At 39.0% G+C, this 15,158-nt stretch overlaps 1 protein-coding gene across 1 annotated transcript in view; it reads right to left on the bottom strand.

Annotated features, from left to right (window-relative positions):
- Ranbp3l (RAN binding protein 3 like) overlaps positions 1–8,214 on the bottom strand; it is a 48,896-nt gene extending 40,682 nt beyond the window's left edge. The window contains exon 1 of the mRNA XM_051182686.1: positions 7,806–8,214. Within this exon, the coding sequence (XP_051038643.1) occupies positions 7,806–7,938 (133 nt within the window). The 5' untranslated portion in view covers positions 7,939–8,214. The remainder of the gene's footprint in view (positions 1–7,805) is intronic.
- Between the last annotated feature and the right edge of the window lie 6,944 nt (positions 8,215–15,158).

Here is a 15,158-nt window from a genome sequence, read left to right as displayed (position 1 = left end):
TCTTCAGCAATTACTTAAAATTCTCCAAGACCCTCTGCTCCCTTTATTATTCACTGAAGTTGCCAAAAGAGGCCTGGAGCCACCTTGAGATAGCAAAGCCTCCCAGGCAGTCTCACACTTAAAAACATAGAGGGATGAATAACATACAATAAAATGCATGGGTAAACATAGAGGGATGATTAACATACAATAAAATGCATGGGTAAGACTTGACAACTGTGTATCTTCAAGTAACCAAACCTCTGTCCTAATACATGTCCACTACCCAAAAAGTTCCTTCATGTCCTGTTTGAATACTTTTGCCACCTTGGGAACAACTCTTAAGATTTCTGTCACCTTGGCCTAGTTTTGTTTTAGAATTGCATGTAATTAGAATAATAAATCATATACTTTTTGGTGCTTGCCTATTTTGACACAAAATAGCATTCCCCAGGACTCACCTTCATGGTTGAATATTTCAGTGATTCATTCCTTTCTAATAAATGGTCTTCCAGCTGATGAATATACACAGTGTGTTTATCTGTGTACATCCACTTATAAATAAAACTTGCATTCATTTACTTCATACTTCCCAAATGGAAGTGATGGTTTATAGGGCTAACTAAAAAACAAAAAACAAAAAACAAAACTGCTAACTCAATTTTCAAACTGGTTAAACTACTGCACAGCAATGCATAGGAATTCTCAGCTCAGGGACCTCCTCATCTTCTTTCAAACATGGTAGTATCAGTGGTTTACATTTTAACCATCATGGTTACATTAGTCATCTTTCCAAAGTATCTCCAATAACCCACTTAGAAAAAGGAGAACTGTCTTCTGGTTAACAGTTTGAGAAGTTTAACTCTGTGGTCAGTTCCCGTTCTGGGCCTGCAGCATTGCAGTGTGGGAGAACATATGGAAGCGAAACCACCAAGTCCATGGTTGGACAGTTAAAGAGAAGAGAAAAGGCAGAAGACCCACTAACCCCAAGGGCATGCGCCTCACACCATGAGGCCTTCCAGTGGGCCTCACTGGGTAAGGTTCCAACACCTCTCCGGAGTACCACACCTGCTTAGTAGCCGTTAACTCATGAACCTGTGGTGATGTCCCAAATTCAAACTATGGCACTCACAGGTGCACAGTGATGCCTTGTGGTGGGTTTATTCTGTATTGCTTTAAGAAAGAACAGTATTGGGCATTTTAGATATACTTATTGGCCATTTTGTTTGAGAAGTATGTATCAGACCATTGGCCCACATTTTAAATCAAATTATTTTTCTTGAATTGTAAGAGTGCTCAGTGTATTCTGGCTGCAAGTTGTGTATGTATACGCGACACAATCATTTTCTCCCAATCTCCTTTCTTCATAGTATCTTTTTGACAACAGATATTTTCTATGCTGGTAATCTAATTTATATACTTTCATAGCTTAGTGATTTTCATGTCTGCCATCAAAAACTGTCCATTCCAATAGTAAGGATACTTTCTTACACTTCCATCTAGAAATTTTATACACTTAGCTTTGCAGTCACACCCTTTACCAAATTTACACACATGGACACACGGACACACACACAGACACACACATGCATGCACACACACACACACACACACAGAAGGAGAAAGAGAGAGCAAATGAACTTACTCCCTTCAAACACGTTCTCTCACTGAACTAGGCTGGTGATCAGAAAGCTCACCACAGTACTAGTGTTAACAGGTACACCTATAAGCCACACCCCACTTTTTATGTGGGTGCTAGGGTCTGAACTCAATACTCATATTTTCACAGCAAAAATTCTTACCGTTCAGCAGTTTCTCCAGTCCCCAAGGACAGATATTTCTCATAATTCAGTGAGCAATTGCTTCTCTTGCCAGTTTAAGTACACAGACTTGATATATATTTTGTTGGCTAAATAGCTAAGTGTACATATTATATTTTAAACATGCATATACTTTAAATATATATTTTAAAATGTAGGTTTTATGTGTTGACTTGATATTCTTGATTCTCCTTGGGTATTTTCTATTAGTCATCTCTTTAAAAAAGGCACTTTAAATTTTTTCTAGTATGTGAGCCTTTTACATCTCCTAAAGAAACGGTACACTGGCTAGACTCTTTAGTATTGTGTTGACTAAATGTGATGATAGGGAGTGCCCTTGGCTCTTCAGGAGCCAAGTCTTTGTCTTCTACCCAATGACATTAATTGTTGCTTATCTTATATATGTCCTGCTGTCATCAGGTTCAGAAAGCTCATTTATTTTCTAAATATTTTTATTTCCATTTTCCCAATTAATGTTTAACTTTGTTTTTTCACATGTTTTGTTTTAGAAAAAGTACTAATGACACTCGTGGTATTAGTAATGAGTTTTGTAGTTTTTTTGTTAGTTGGAAGATTATCAATTTTATTATTTGTTTTCAAATAAACAGCCTTTGAGAACCAAGGACATGTGGACTACTGCCTGGACATTTTATTCTCAGGACTAGAGAAACAAATGACATTTGTTTGCTTTCCTTAAATATCCATTCAAATATGTAATTAATATGGACTTAGGCAACTGTGGCTTTTTAAAAATGAGGTAAAATATGCATGCCACAATGTCTATCCTTGTGACAAGCAGTCAGTTCAGAACTAATGATACTAATATTGATGTTCAGCTCACTCCCAGAGCTCTTTTTACCTTACAGAACAGAAACTGTGTCACTCAGCCATCCCTTAGCTCACCACCTACTAGGGACTTAATTGAAGAAAGGACTCCTACACTAGGTACAAGCTTAAACACAAGAGTCATGGCTTTCAGCGTCTCCCTTTCCAGACTCTTTTAAAGTACCACCTATCTTTGTCAATCCATGGCTCTAGATGCAAATGGTACTGCAAAGCTAGAACAAGGGTCGTTTGAGCCTCTGCAAGGCTCCCTTTTGGTTGCAGGAGAACAGAACTAAGTGTAGGTCTGAGTCCATTTTGACTGTATCACTCATGATGTCACACTCTGTGTGACAGCATCAGTGCTTCAAATTCACAAAAGGAAAGTACAAATCTATTTAGAAAACCATAACAGTATTTAATGATAACCTCGTCTAAAAGAAATTATATATTTACAATCTTGCAGTAACTACTGAAGGCTCTCTCTGTGCCACTGTTATTTCATTTACTTCATAAGTACTCTAGGTAATAAATGAGGGGCATTCATACATAACTCCAGGAAACATTTGAAGAAAACAACACATTCACAATAATCCAAATGTAATGTGTATTTTATGGTTTAGAGTCTATCCACAGGGTTGGAAAAATATTTGCTCAGTTCTTAATATTTAATTCCTTAGAAAACACACATTTGAAAGCAACCTTAGGAAAAAAAAAGTGTTTGCATTCTCAGTGTCTGATACTCATCTACTCCATGGTAGGTATTAATTAAAATGTGTTGATTATAAATTAAAAGCTAAGGGTGTTGGTCTTTATTTTGGTATATTTTTCTTTCATTGAAAAGTTTTTTCATATAATATATTCTAATTATGTTTTCCCCTCTCTGAAATCCTCCCAGGTTCTCCATACATCCCCTCTCATCGGAATCCACACCCCTTTCTGTTTCTCATTAGAAAACAGACATCTTAGGATATCTTTCAATTCTTAATTGTTAGGAAACTGAATAATTAATGTTGAGAATAAAGCACATCCAGAAAGTTACCGAATATTATATAATAAATATATGTATTCTGTGTATTCCTTTCACAGAACTTCATAAGCTGTGAATTTCCTAAGTGATAGGTGTGTCTTTTTATGTGAATGAAGTGACCAGTAGTGGACACTTAGATATTTTTAAGGGTAGGACTGGCTACATCAAGAAGACTAGGGCTGGAGAGATGGCTCAGCCATTAAAGGCTAGGCTCACAACCAAAACTAAGCCTCTGGTTGGAGATTGAACCACTGAGTTCCAGGGATGTAGAGAAGGGCTGATAACATGGTCAATGACATCATCAATCACACATACATAATGAAACTCATATAAAAACTTCAGACACTGATCAGTGGGGTCTCCTGGCTGACGAATATATCACTATATAGGAGTAAGCACACCTGATTCTATGGAGACCAGCTCCTGTACTCATAGTCCTCCCAGACCTTGAGTCTGCATCTCTAACCTGGTTAACCAACTGTACCCTCTGTAATGAAACAGTACCACAAGTAGAGTAACACAGAATTCTGTGAGCCATCCCAGTGAATTATCAAGTCTGGAGGAATGTTGGGAAACTTTGAATTTGTGCTTGATCTGGCAGAGGTGCAAGCAGCTTGCAGACTCCTGAAATTAGTGATGGGTGTCTGAAATGAAGCATCCTTGTGAGATTATGAGGCCAATTTGTGGAATCTTTACTAACTCTCAGTAGTGTCAGAATTGGAGTGAATCACAGGATATTCAAAGAACCGATGTCATAAAACTGGTATCAAAACACACAAAGAAAATCAAGAGGCATTCCAAGGCATTTTGAATAATTGTCGGGAAGTTTTTTTGATATGAACCTATGAAAAAAACATCAAATACTGTAACTCTAAGGCATACACTTTGTAAAACAGTTATAGAGAACAAAAATAACATTTAAAATAGCCCTTAATTATTATATAACCTTAGAAAAGTAATTTAACCTTGAAGAGCCTTTCTACACACCTTTAAAATGAGGTAAAATGAGGTAGTATGAGGTAATATACTTGTTTTTAGCAGAGTTTTTTTTTTTTTTTTTTTTTTTTTTTGCATTAACTTATCTGGGCTATAGTACCAAGACAGTTGGTCAACATGTCTACAAGTGCTTTGAGTAACATTCAAATGTGTGGTTAAGTAAACAGCTCTTCACAATGTGAGCAGGCTCCCCCCAGTTACCTTAAGGCTTGAATAAAACAAGATTGCTTTCCCCTGAACAACAAGGGACAGACATCAACTAGAACAGCATCAGTCTCTGCTTGGGCTCAAGCTCATACCTGGTCTTGCCAGCATTTGTAATTGTCCTCCCTCTCACCCCAACTAGTGCACTATTTTGTATTTTGCTGCACCAGTTAAATGAGAACATATATGAAGTCATTTGTAAATTTTAAAGCACTAGAAAACATAAGAATAGTTGTTTGTTTAATATAAGTAATTCATAATGAACCCCACAGATATAAACATTAACATTTACCAACAAGGTCAATATTACAGATAAATGAATTAAAATTAGAAGGAGCTTTGAGACATATGGAAAAAGAAAGAGGAAGGTGTTAAATTTCTGTTCTGGAAAAATGTAGTGTCTGTGCCACTGAGAATCAAGTCAGGGTGGACAGGAAACTGTAGCTGAATTAGCTTAGCTCATTTATCTGCCCAGCATCTGACACAAGCTTTGCACAGTTGTTGCCCAAATAGTCAAAGAATAAATGACTTTTATCCCTGCAGTCAACCAAAAGAGTACATTTTCATGAGTGCCTAGATAGACTCAAATACCAGTTACAATAAAATAAATTCTCACACTATATGGAGGACTAAAAATATGAATGTATATTAAAGCTGTACATGTTTCAGCAGAGTTACAGGTTAATAAATCACAGTGTACATGGTAAATGAGAGAGCTAGAACATCATCCTGGATGAAATGAGGCTAAAGGCATGAACTCGAGTAGCTGATGTTCAGTTCTGTAGCCAGGCATCACTCTAAGGCTTTGCCTCCTTGAACCTTTGCTGAACTTTGCATAATATCAAGGTGCAAACATAGCTTTGCAGAAAACCATTCAACTGCAGTGAATGGTCACCTTTAAACCCAAGATGGCAATAAATGTAAGCTTGCAGATTCTAGGAACTGGAACAACGTTTCACAGTGCCACTTGTCACTTCAGACCTCTAGCTGACATGCCTTGTGGTACTCAATGGCTAGTCTGGACTTCATTAGCGTACCTCACAGCTTTATGGATTATGGTTTTTGTGGGCAGATATTTTGAGAGTTGGCCATGGAAGAATGTGGTTACTTTCAAAACATTCCAAGGAAAGAGCTTCAGGCTGAGAAAACAAGAGAAGGCTGCCAGTCTTTGTGTTATTTGGAGAAGTGTGTCGTCATAATGATATTTCCAGCCTTCTCTGGATAAGGCCAATAAAGGAGAAACCATCAAGGCAGCCTTCCTTAAATTAAAACAACACTGGGATAGTATTTTCTACTTACAATATTGGAAACAAATTTTAAAATGAATGCCCAGTTTTACTGAGATCATACTCTTTCATTCATTATTGGAAAGTGGAAAACCACTTGGCCAGGAAAGAAGGTTTTTAAAAATGCAGTAATATTTTAAACATATGCTTGTCTAAGAACTTATCTAATGAAAATAATCATCTGTGCACAGATATTACTATTAATTACATTCAACAGTGTTAACTTTAGTGAAAAATTTCTGACACTGACCACTAAACAATAGCGCTCTAGAGAGCATATAATGACATGAGATGGACATCATACATTGTTAATTAAAAGGCAGTTCACAGAGTACTATGTGTCAAACAAGTCTTTTTTTTATTTTAAAAAGTAAGCAAAGTAACAATCCAAAATCCAAGTATAAGCATAGAAAAATAGGCTAGACTACTTAGTAAAATGTTGATAGCACCTATCTTCAGGTAGTAAGTTACCAGCCATTTTTTTTTTCTTTTTACTGATTTCTTTAGGATCCTGTCACAAAATGTTATATTATAAATATTACATCTAAATGAGGTAAGACCTTACACATTTCAAGTAAAAAAAAAAAAAAAGCAACAGATAAGGACATTGACAAAACCATAATAAACCAAGACTTTCTAGTAGAAGAGGAGCAATTTGTACAGTGCTGCATAAGGTTATACATAGGTTCAAAACAGTTTATTTTTTCAGAACATGTTGTAGAATGTTCTGAAATGTCTGCACTGTAGTCATTTTGCAGGAATCCTCTCCTATCCATGCTATATTAAGTTCTGTGTGGCATGAGATCATTTGGCTTAGCTCAGGATTCTTTCAGGGAGGTGGCTTGTGACATTCACCAAATGTTAGCACACAGATGCCACCTGGAATACAGGAGGTTTAAGTTAATTAGCTGCTACTCTCTGTGAGAGTGAAAGCTAAAGCTAAGTCTACAGGGAAATAAATGAGGAGCTCATGTGCCATATATCATAGATCCATCACAGGCTGCCAAGAAGTTAATCTCTGGGGTGAGGGGAGCTGATGTGGTCAGCACACCGCCTTTCCACAAGTGTCCTCTGCTGTCCTTAACAATGGACTAGGGTAATAGTTGGTTTATTCAAGTCAATCATCTGCTGCTTGCATGGGAGTTTAGCTGCCCATCAGGTGAAATGCCACACTATCAGTTCCAGCACATTTTGGACTATAAAAAAAAGAGTGTAAAAAATATGTATTTTCCACAAATGAATGAGTTACAAGTCCCCACAAAACTATATTTAAAGAAAGCCTTTACTAGTAGTAGGACATGGGGAACAGTACCAGGCTAGCAAATTTGTTCTCTGCTAAATTCCTTCAGTAGCCAAGTCAGCCTTGCCCCAATGGGTGTGTTCAGTTTTACACACTCTTAACAAACTACACAACTGACAATGGCTAGAAGTTCAAGTGCACATTTCCAAGGAATATGTATTCTTGATACTCTTCTAATTATTGATAATCCTTCAAAGCAAGTGAGACCATGTTAACCGGCTGTTGAGCCTCACTGTTATTCCTCTCCTCAAAGTTTAAAATGCATTTTATAATCAGAACTTCCTAGGTGCTTCTGCAACCCACCCTTTCCCCGGCCAGGCAAATGGTCAGAAAGTCACAGAACACAGGACTTAGCCCACTAGACCCACCTTGCTGTTGCTGGTCCTTCTGCATATTCAGCTGACATGCGCCCAAACTGGTGAACAGGTGGCTGTCGTCTTTCCTTTGTGCGCTAGACATGGTACCAACAATTTGGCTGCAGCTCAGGGGATCACAGGGCATTTTGTCTTAGCCAGTTGTCTAAAACTGTCTCCAGAAGTCACTTGGAAAGAACACAGAGGCCCACGAAGATCTCGCCTCACATGTAAAACATTTACTCCTCTAAGAACATGCCAGAGTTTTCCCTGGTTAAGAATCCTGCAGTAAATATTTACCAGTGTTATGTCTCCTGCCTACAAAGATGCCAACTTACTTGGCTAGAAACAAGACTTCGTTCTTACTTTGTTTCAAAGCATATGAGAAACTCTCCTTTTATAATGTAAAATCCTACAAAGAAACTATCTCCACTGGTCAGTTATAGCTATTTCTGATTTCTTCTCTCATCTGGAGTCCAGTCCCTCAAGCATAGAGAGGAAGGCTAGAGAAACTCACAGGCGAGGGGGAAAGTACTGCAGGATTAAGTCAAGGTTTCTCTGCTTGGTCAGAGGTTACCCCTGTGACAGCTGGATGTGTACAGTTCTTAAGGGAGGCTGCAGGGGGAGGAGCTGAGAGAACTAGCTAATTAGCATAAAGAGTCCAGCAAGAAATGGCCTTCTGATTGCTTTCATATAGTGGCCAAAGCAGGGATTGTAAAGAAGCCCTGAGAGCGGGGTAATTAACCATCTGACTTCTGCTGCTTTATCATTAAAGCACAAGCCCAAAGCAGGGCTTGAGCGGCACGGATCTTCTCCGGCACATGTGAAATGGAAACAGTGCAGCTGGGGCTGGCTGCTCGTGAGCTCATGGAAATGTACTGCTGCAACTCTTGGATTCTGTAAACAGCTCTGAGGCTCGAGGCGAGGACAGTTATGGGGCCAAAGCAACTATTTAGAGTTCTGCAAGAAAAATAAACACATGAAACACTACCCAGAACCTTACCTTTGCTTCCCAGTATAGCCTCCATTGCTGTCTTTAGGTTCTAAGTCAAGGTGAATTTCCTCGTGCGGGCCAGTTCATTACTGTTGGAAACCAAACCCCAAACACCTTCAATTCAACGAAGTCATAATGAATACTGTAGGTCCTGTCCTGCAGCATTCGCTCCTTGTAGTCAGAAAACAGCTAACAAGCAGAATTAAGGAGGCCAGAACTGTCTGGATGCTTAAGGCTTCCTGCTAATGATTGGAGACAGGTATTAAGCGCCCTAGTAAGGTTCCCTCCTCATCATATCTGGGGGCAGGGAGATTGTGTCTCTTGCTGTTGTGTTTTTTTTTTTTTTTTCTCTCAATGAGGCAATTCACAATTTCTCAAGCATATTTTGGTTTCTAAAAGCTCATGAAATGTATGGTTTCTCTTTTTAAAATACCTATGACTACTTAAAATGAAACTTTTGTACTATGTTTTGGTTTTTATTTGATAGACCTGCACATGGAATCTATGCACAAGTGCGCGTGCGCGCGCGCGCGCGCGCGCGCACACACACACACACGTGCATGCACACAAATGTATGTATTTCTTAATTCTTCTGTTCCAGATAAAGAGAAGCCTTCTTAAACAGAGCTGGTTTTGCCTTCTTTGATTGACAACAGCTTTCCTGTAGACCTGTTCCAAGGACGATCATGTTAGAGGATATGGCTGATGTTGAGAACCCTTAAGGGTCTGCTTTGGGTATCTCTGTGCAGTCCTGGGTAGTGGCCCTATAACTAATCATCTGCATCGAGGGGATGCCTGAGTTCTTTCCGTGGATGTTGAGTTACATTTCTGCTCTTGTGGAGTTGGTTTTATGCACTTTATTGGTGTGAATCCAGCATGGATAAACTCTGCTTGTGACAGTGAATAAAGCATAGCACAGCTGCAGCATGGGAAATTCATCACAGACACCTGTTTCAGTCACTTTTATAAACACCCACCAAGTAACTTTATAGCAGCCATGCTTTACTATGCTTTTTGCTTATAAGGAAAAGCAAGATGTTGGAATGGCAATGTTGCTTAGGTCAAGAAACTGAATAATCATTGGTGTTTCTATTTATAATTTGATTAAAAATATGTTGTAATGTCATAAAAGTAATTTTCCTTTGCTGTGAACCCCTCTCTTCAAAAAATAACTCTCTCTCTCTCTCTCTCTCTCTCTCTGTGTGTGTGTGTGTGTGTGTGTGTGTGTGTGTGTGTGTGATGTGATGTGATATGTGCGAAGGCCAGGGCTTGATTTAAACTTCTGTTACTGTTCACCTGACATTTTAAGGCAGGGTCTCTCACTGAATCTTAGGATCACTGTATTGGCTAGAATGGCTGGCCAACAAGCCACAGGGATCCATCTATCCCTGCCTCCAGCACTGACATTATAGGTGTGTTTGGCCAGGATTAGGTGGGGATTCAAACTCAATCCACAATGTTTGTACAGCAAGTACTTACCCTGGGCACATTCTCCCAGACCCTACAAACTATCTTATTTGGGCTCTTCCTCCTCTGTCCTGTCATTTCCTTTCTGGAGACATGCATCTTTGTGCTCTCTGAAGGGTAGAGTGGAGTGGTGTGTTGTTACAGGTAAGCAACCTGTCAGCTCCCACTCTTAGATGAGATGCTTAGAAACTTGACAATACAAATAGTCCCAAGTTCACTGGAGAATTCTATCCTTTTAATTGAACCAAATTTACAAAGCAGAAATGCATTCATTTGACATTAGACCTCAGGTAAGTTCCTTGTTTAATTCATAGCTTGCCTTATTTCAAATGTATCTGCAATAGCAAGTCTATGAATATATTGTTAGTTTTCGTTTTGAGAATTCAATACAGTGAGTTTCGACCATGCGCACTCTCTCCCCGACCTTCTTTTTCAAATCCACCCCTTCCCTCACCTTCCCTTCCCTTCCCTCCCCTCCCCTTCCCACCCCTTCCCTCCCCTCCCCTTCCCACCCCTTCCCTCCCCTTCCCACCCCTTCCTACCCCTTCCCACTCCTTCCCTTCCCTTCCCTCCCCTCCCCTTCCCACCCCTTCCCTCCCCTTCCTACCCCTTCCCTTCCCTTCTGACTCCTTCCCTTCTCTTCCCTTCCCTTCCTTTCCCTTCCCTTTCCTTCTCTTCCCTTCCCATCCAATTTGTTGTCCTCTTTCTTCCCCCATCATACCCTATCTGTGCTGCTGTTTGCACTGTTGGATGTGTGGCTTTCCAGTGCAGCATGGTCAACCTAGTAGTGGCAACGCTCTTGATAATAATTGATTCTCCCTCTCCCAGCAGCCATCAGCTGTGGGTAGTTCTTTAGCAGTGAGTGGGACTTCCTGTCAGTCTTCCCTGTCAGAACTGGGATTTGGTCTGACTTGAAATTACTATGAGCTCACTTGGTCACTACCTTGTGCTGTCCAGGAAACACCGGTTTCCAGGATTGGTCACCACCTCAGCCTCTTACAGTCTTTGATGAAAGGTGTTACATGGCAGAAAGCAGTAGTATGAAATTTGTCATGTTCATCCTCAAAGGATAGGATAAAAGACAGATTGTAAAGATGAAAGCTGGAGAACCTGGTCTGGCCTCCATATGATCTCCTAACTCTAGGAATGTTTAAATGGCTACTGTAGTTGAGGAATAATGAATTACTGCTGCGACTTTAGGCTTCCTATTGATTTTGAGTAACAGATCCTTGTTCCTTTATGTAAGCCAATACTAGTTTTCCCTCAGATAATTCATTCTTAGTATATTTGCCACAGACATTGTGGATGGTAATTCTGAGTTTCAGAATCTTACAGTGGTATATCCCATATAATAAAATAGCCATGAAAGTGGGCTGTGTCTAGCGAGAGTCATGTTATTCTAAGTTATTCTCAGTTTTGTTTTGAGCTCATAGAGTTTCCTAAGTTGTACAGTTGGCTGGATTCCCACCATTATCTGAGACAGAGACAGGACAGAAGAGAAGAGGGAGACAGGAAAAGTCCTGTCTGCCACAGGGGAAGAGAGAGGGAAAGAATATAAGTGGGCAGAGGTCTTAATTTTAAAGAGGTCTTTTGCACCTGGGCTGACCAGGGCACTGCCTGAGTGCATTCTGCCAGGTGACAGGGGCAGGCCAGCATAATGCCTGAATCATTACACCTTCCTTCTCATACTCAGTTTCTTTTATTTTAACTATGTTGAGTTTAGAATGATATTAATGTGTTAAAAATGAAATGAATTGCATTTTCTGGTGGTCAGTGTGCTTTTTTCATAGCCTTGTTGGCCATTTGTAATCTATTGCTTGATAACTGTTCATTTTATTAGTTCATTTATTGATTGGGTTGTTTCACTTGTAGTTGTATAGTTATTTTGAGTTTTTCTGTATGTTCTAAATAGTAACCATCTGTCAGATGTATAGCTAACAATATTTTCTCCCATTCTCTAGGCAGCCTCTTGATTCAGTTAACTGTTTCCTTTGCTAAGCAAAATGAAAATTATGATAAGATTTCATCTCACCCCAGTCAGAATGGTGGTGTTTGAGAAAGCAAACAACACATGCTCACAATGGTGTGGTTAAAAGGAATCATGATACATTGCTGGTGAGAATGTAAACTGGTTCAGCCACTGTGGACACCAATATGCATGTTCCTCAAAAAACTGAAAATAGATTTACCATATGACCCAATTCTTCTGCTCCTGGATATTAACCCAAAGGATGCTGAGTCAACACATCTCAGAAATATTTGTACATCAGTATTTATTGTAGCACTATTCACAATAGCTAAGTGATGGAAACCACCTGCATGTCCAACAACAATAGAGTGGATACAGAAGATATGAAATATAATATATGATATATATGATAGAATTGTGTTCATCTATAAGAGAACAAAGTTATATCATAGGGAATTAATGTGCCCTCTCTCCTCATAAATAAGTAAATGTAAAAAAAAAATTAAGAAAAATACGTAAGTGACGATAGTCAAAACTTGGAAAAAGTTTGAGGCACATTCAAGAGTCCTAACCTAAAACTCCACAGGAAAGGAAGAAATGGGATGAAGTACAAAGGCATTGGAAGTTTATTTTATGAAATTCTAGAAGAAAATCCCCTAAGCTTAAAAGGGGGAAATTATGTAGTGTATTACAATCTCAAAATATTATTCCAAAAAAAACCTAACATCCAAAACCAAGAATCATTTAGGAATACAGATAGATATGACCAGAGAAAAGTCACTCCCTGAAATATCACAATCAAAATGTCAATAATACAAAGTGAAGAGATATTATTAAAAGTTCTAAGGGAAAAATGTTAATTTGCCTATAAAAGTGAATATATTAGAATAATATCACATTGCTTGGATTTTAGGTTGTCACCCTAAAATCCAGGAAAATATAAAATGATATATTTCAAACAGAGTAAATAGTAGCCAAACTACCCATATACAGCAAAGCTTTCTCTTTAAATTGATGGAGAAAGCTGGGCCTGGTGGTGCATGCCTTTAATCTCAGCACTAGAGTCAAAGGCAGGCAGATCTCTGTGAGTTCAAGGGCAACCTAGTCTACAGAAAAAGTTCTCTGTATAGCTGCTATACAGAGAAACCCTGTCTCGAAAACAAACAAACGAAAGGAACCAAACCAAACAAACAAACAAATAAATTGATAGAGAAAGAAGAACACTTCAAAGCATGAAAAAACTAAGACAACCAAGCCAGCTCCATGAAAAATACTTAAAGGAACTCTATACACCAAGGAAGAGATAGGTAACCACATTCACAGGTACAGGAGAATATACTTCCAAAGAGGGATAGATAAACAAAGGAGAATTAGGAAGAAATACTTCATGTCCAGCGCAGCAAACCATTAAAACCCTTAGCATCAATAGGGGGTGAAGAAATCTAACATAATCAACTCAAGCCAATAAAACCACATGAATTAGCAGTACCAATTTGAGAGATAGAGAGAAGAGAGAGAGAGAGAGAGAGAGACAGACAGACAGACAGACAGACAGAGAGACCGAGAGAAAGTTGGGTGGATAGGGAAGGGAAAGTGAATCTGGGAAGCATTGTGGGGGGAGTAAAATATGTAAAAAATTCTCAAAGAAAGAATACAATTAAAACAATAAATAAAATTTACTTCAAAACACATTTACATTTTATAGCAATATAATTACATTTTAATCTTCAATCTTCCTGCCTCTATTTTCCCAATGTTGGGATTACATGTACCATACTTAAGCTCAATAATCTTTGGTAATTTGATGATACTTGGCTTCATGTATTTTTCCCATTAATGCTCTTTAAATGTATTTGTGAAGTCAGGACAGTAGGATACCTTTCACTTAGCTACTTGCTAGATTCATTTAGTGCTCTTAAATGCAGGGCTGGCTATATAGCTCAGTGGTCAAGTGCTTGTCTAGTGCTCATGAAGTTTTGTATTTGATCCCCACCCCTAAGTGGAGCAGGGAGAACCACTTACTTATATAGACTTACAATGTATGCTTCCATCATCCCAAACCTCCTAAAGATTAGACAAGCATCAAAGAACCCCACCATCAGAGGTGCAGGATAGACAGCCACCATCCTGAAAATGTAGAGAGCAGAAGACTGCTCCAGAACGCTTGAGGCATCAGAGGGATTCTGAGCCAGAATGAAGATAATCACAGACCTGATGGGATGACATTCACAGCTGGAGTCCGCAGAGATCATTCTAAAGCCCAGTGTCCCACTTTCTCTCCTTCACTGGCCTGAGGCTCGCTCTTTTCCTTCAAATACGAACGATACTCTATCCCTTGAAATCCAGTGAGATGTGAGAAGGGAGTTTTGAACTGGATAGTCACTGAAATGAAAATATTAAATTTGACTCCAGATATATGAAATTAGACAAATGCTAACCAAAGTGTGCTTTAATTTTTCAGCCGGATAGCAAGAGCAGGGCTTGTAAAGGAGAACTGAAAAACCACAGCAAAATAAAGATATGTCCTTTTGTTCACATCTTATTTGAGTTTTTCTGAGGCCCACCACTTACTGATAGCACCTCACTAGAAAATAGGACCCTTTGAGTCATATATTGACCAAGGAAGAAAGACAGAAGTTATTATTGTTTTAGCACTGATCTATGATATCTGTGCAACTGAATAACCTAAGAACTTCAAAATATCAGTTTCTTTACCTCCATATAGAGTCTGGAGCTCTGGTATGTGGCTTAGCATCCATGTCTTAAAAGTAGCTCAGGTAGTTCTAATGGGCATCACAGTTTTAACCCCTGGGGTAGGCATCTGGTTGGTCAGTTCTTTGACAGCTTTGTGTCTGTGTTTTCAGCTTTGAGCATGCTCACCACTTTGTTCTACTGATTAGGCCTTTGGCCTCAGATGCTTTTCACAAAACCTTCTCTT

This window comes from Phodopus roborovskii, unplaced genomic scaffold (genome assembly GCF_943737965.1).
Source record: "Phodopus roborovskii unplaced genomic scaffold, PHOROB, whole genome shotgun sequence".
In the NCBI taxonomy this organism is placed as follows: Eukaryota; Metazoa; Chordata; class Mammalia; order Rodentia; family Cricetidae; genus Phodopus; species Phodopus roborovskii.
Note: the sequence above shows the minus strand (reverse complement) of the source record. Positions and strands in the feature narration are given on the sequence as shown.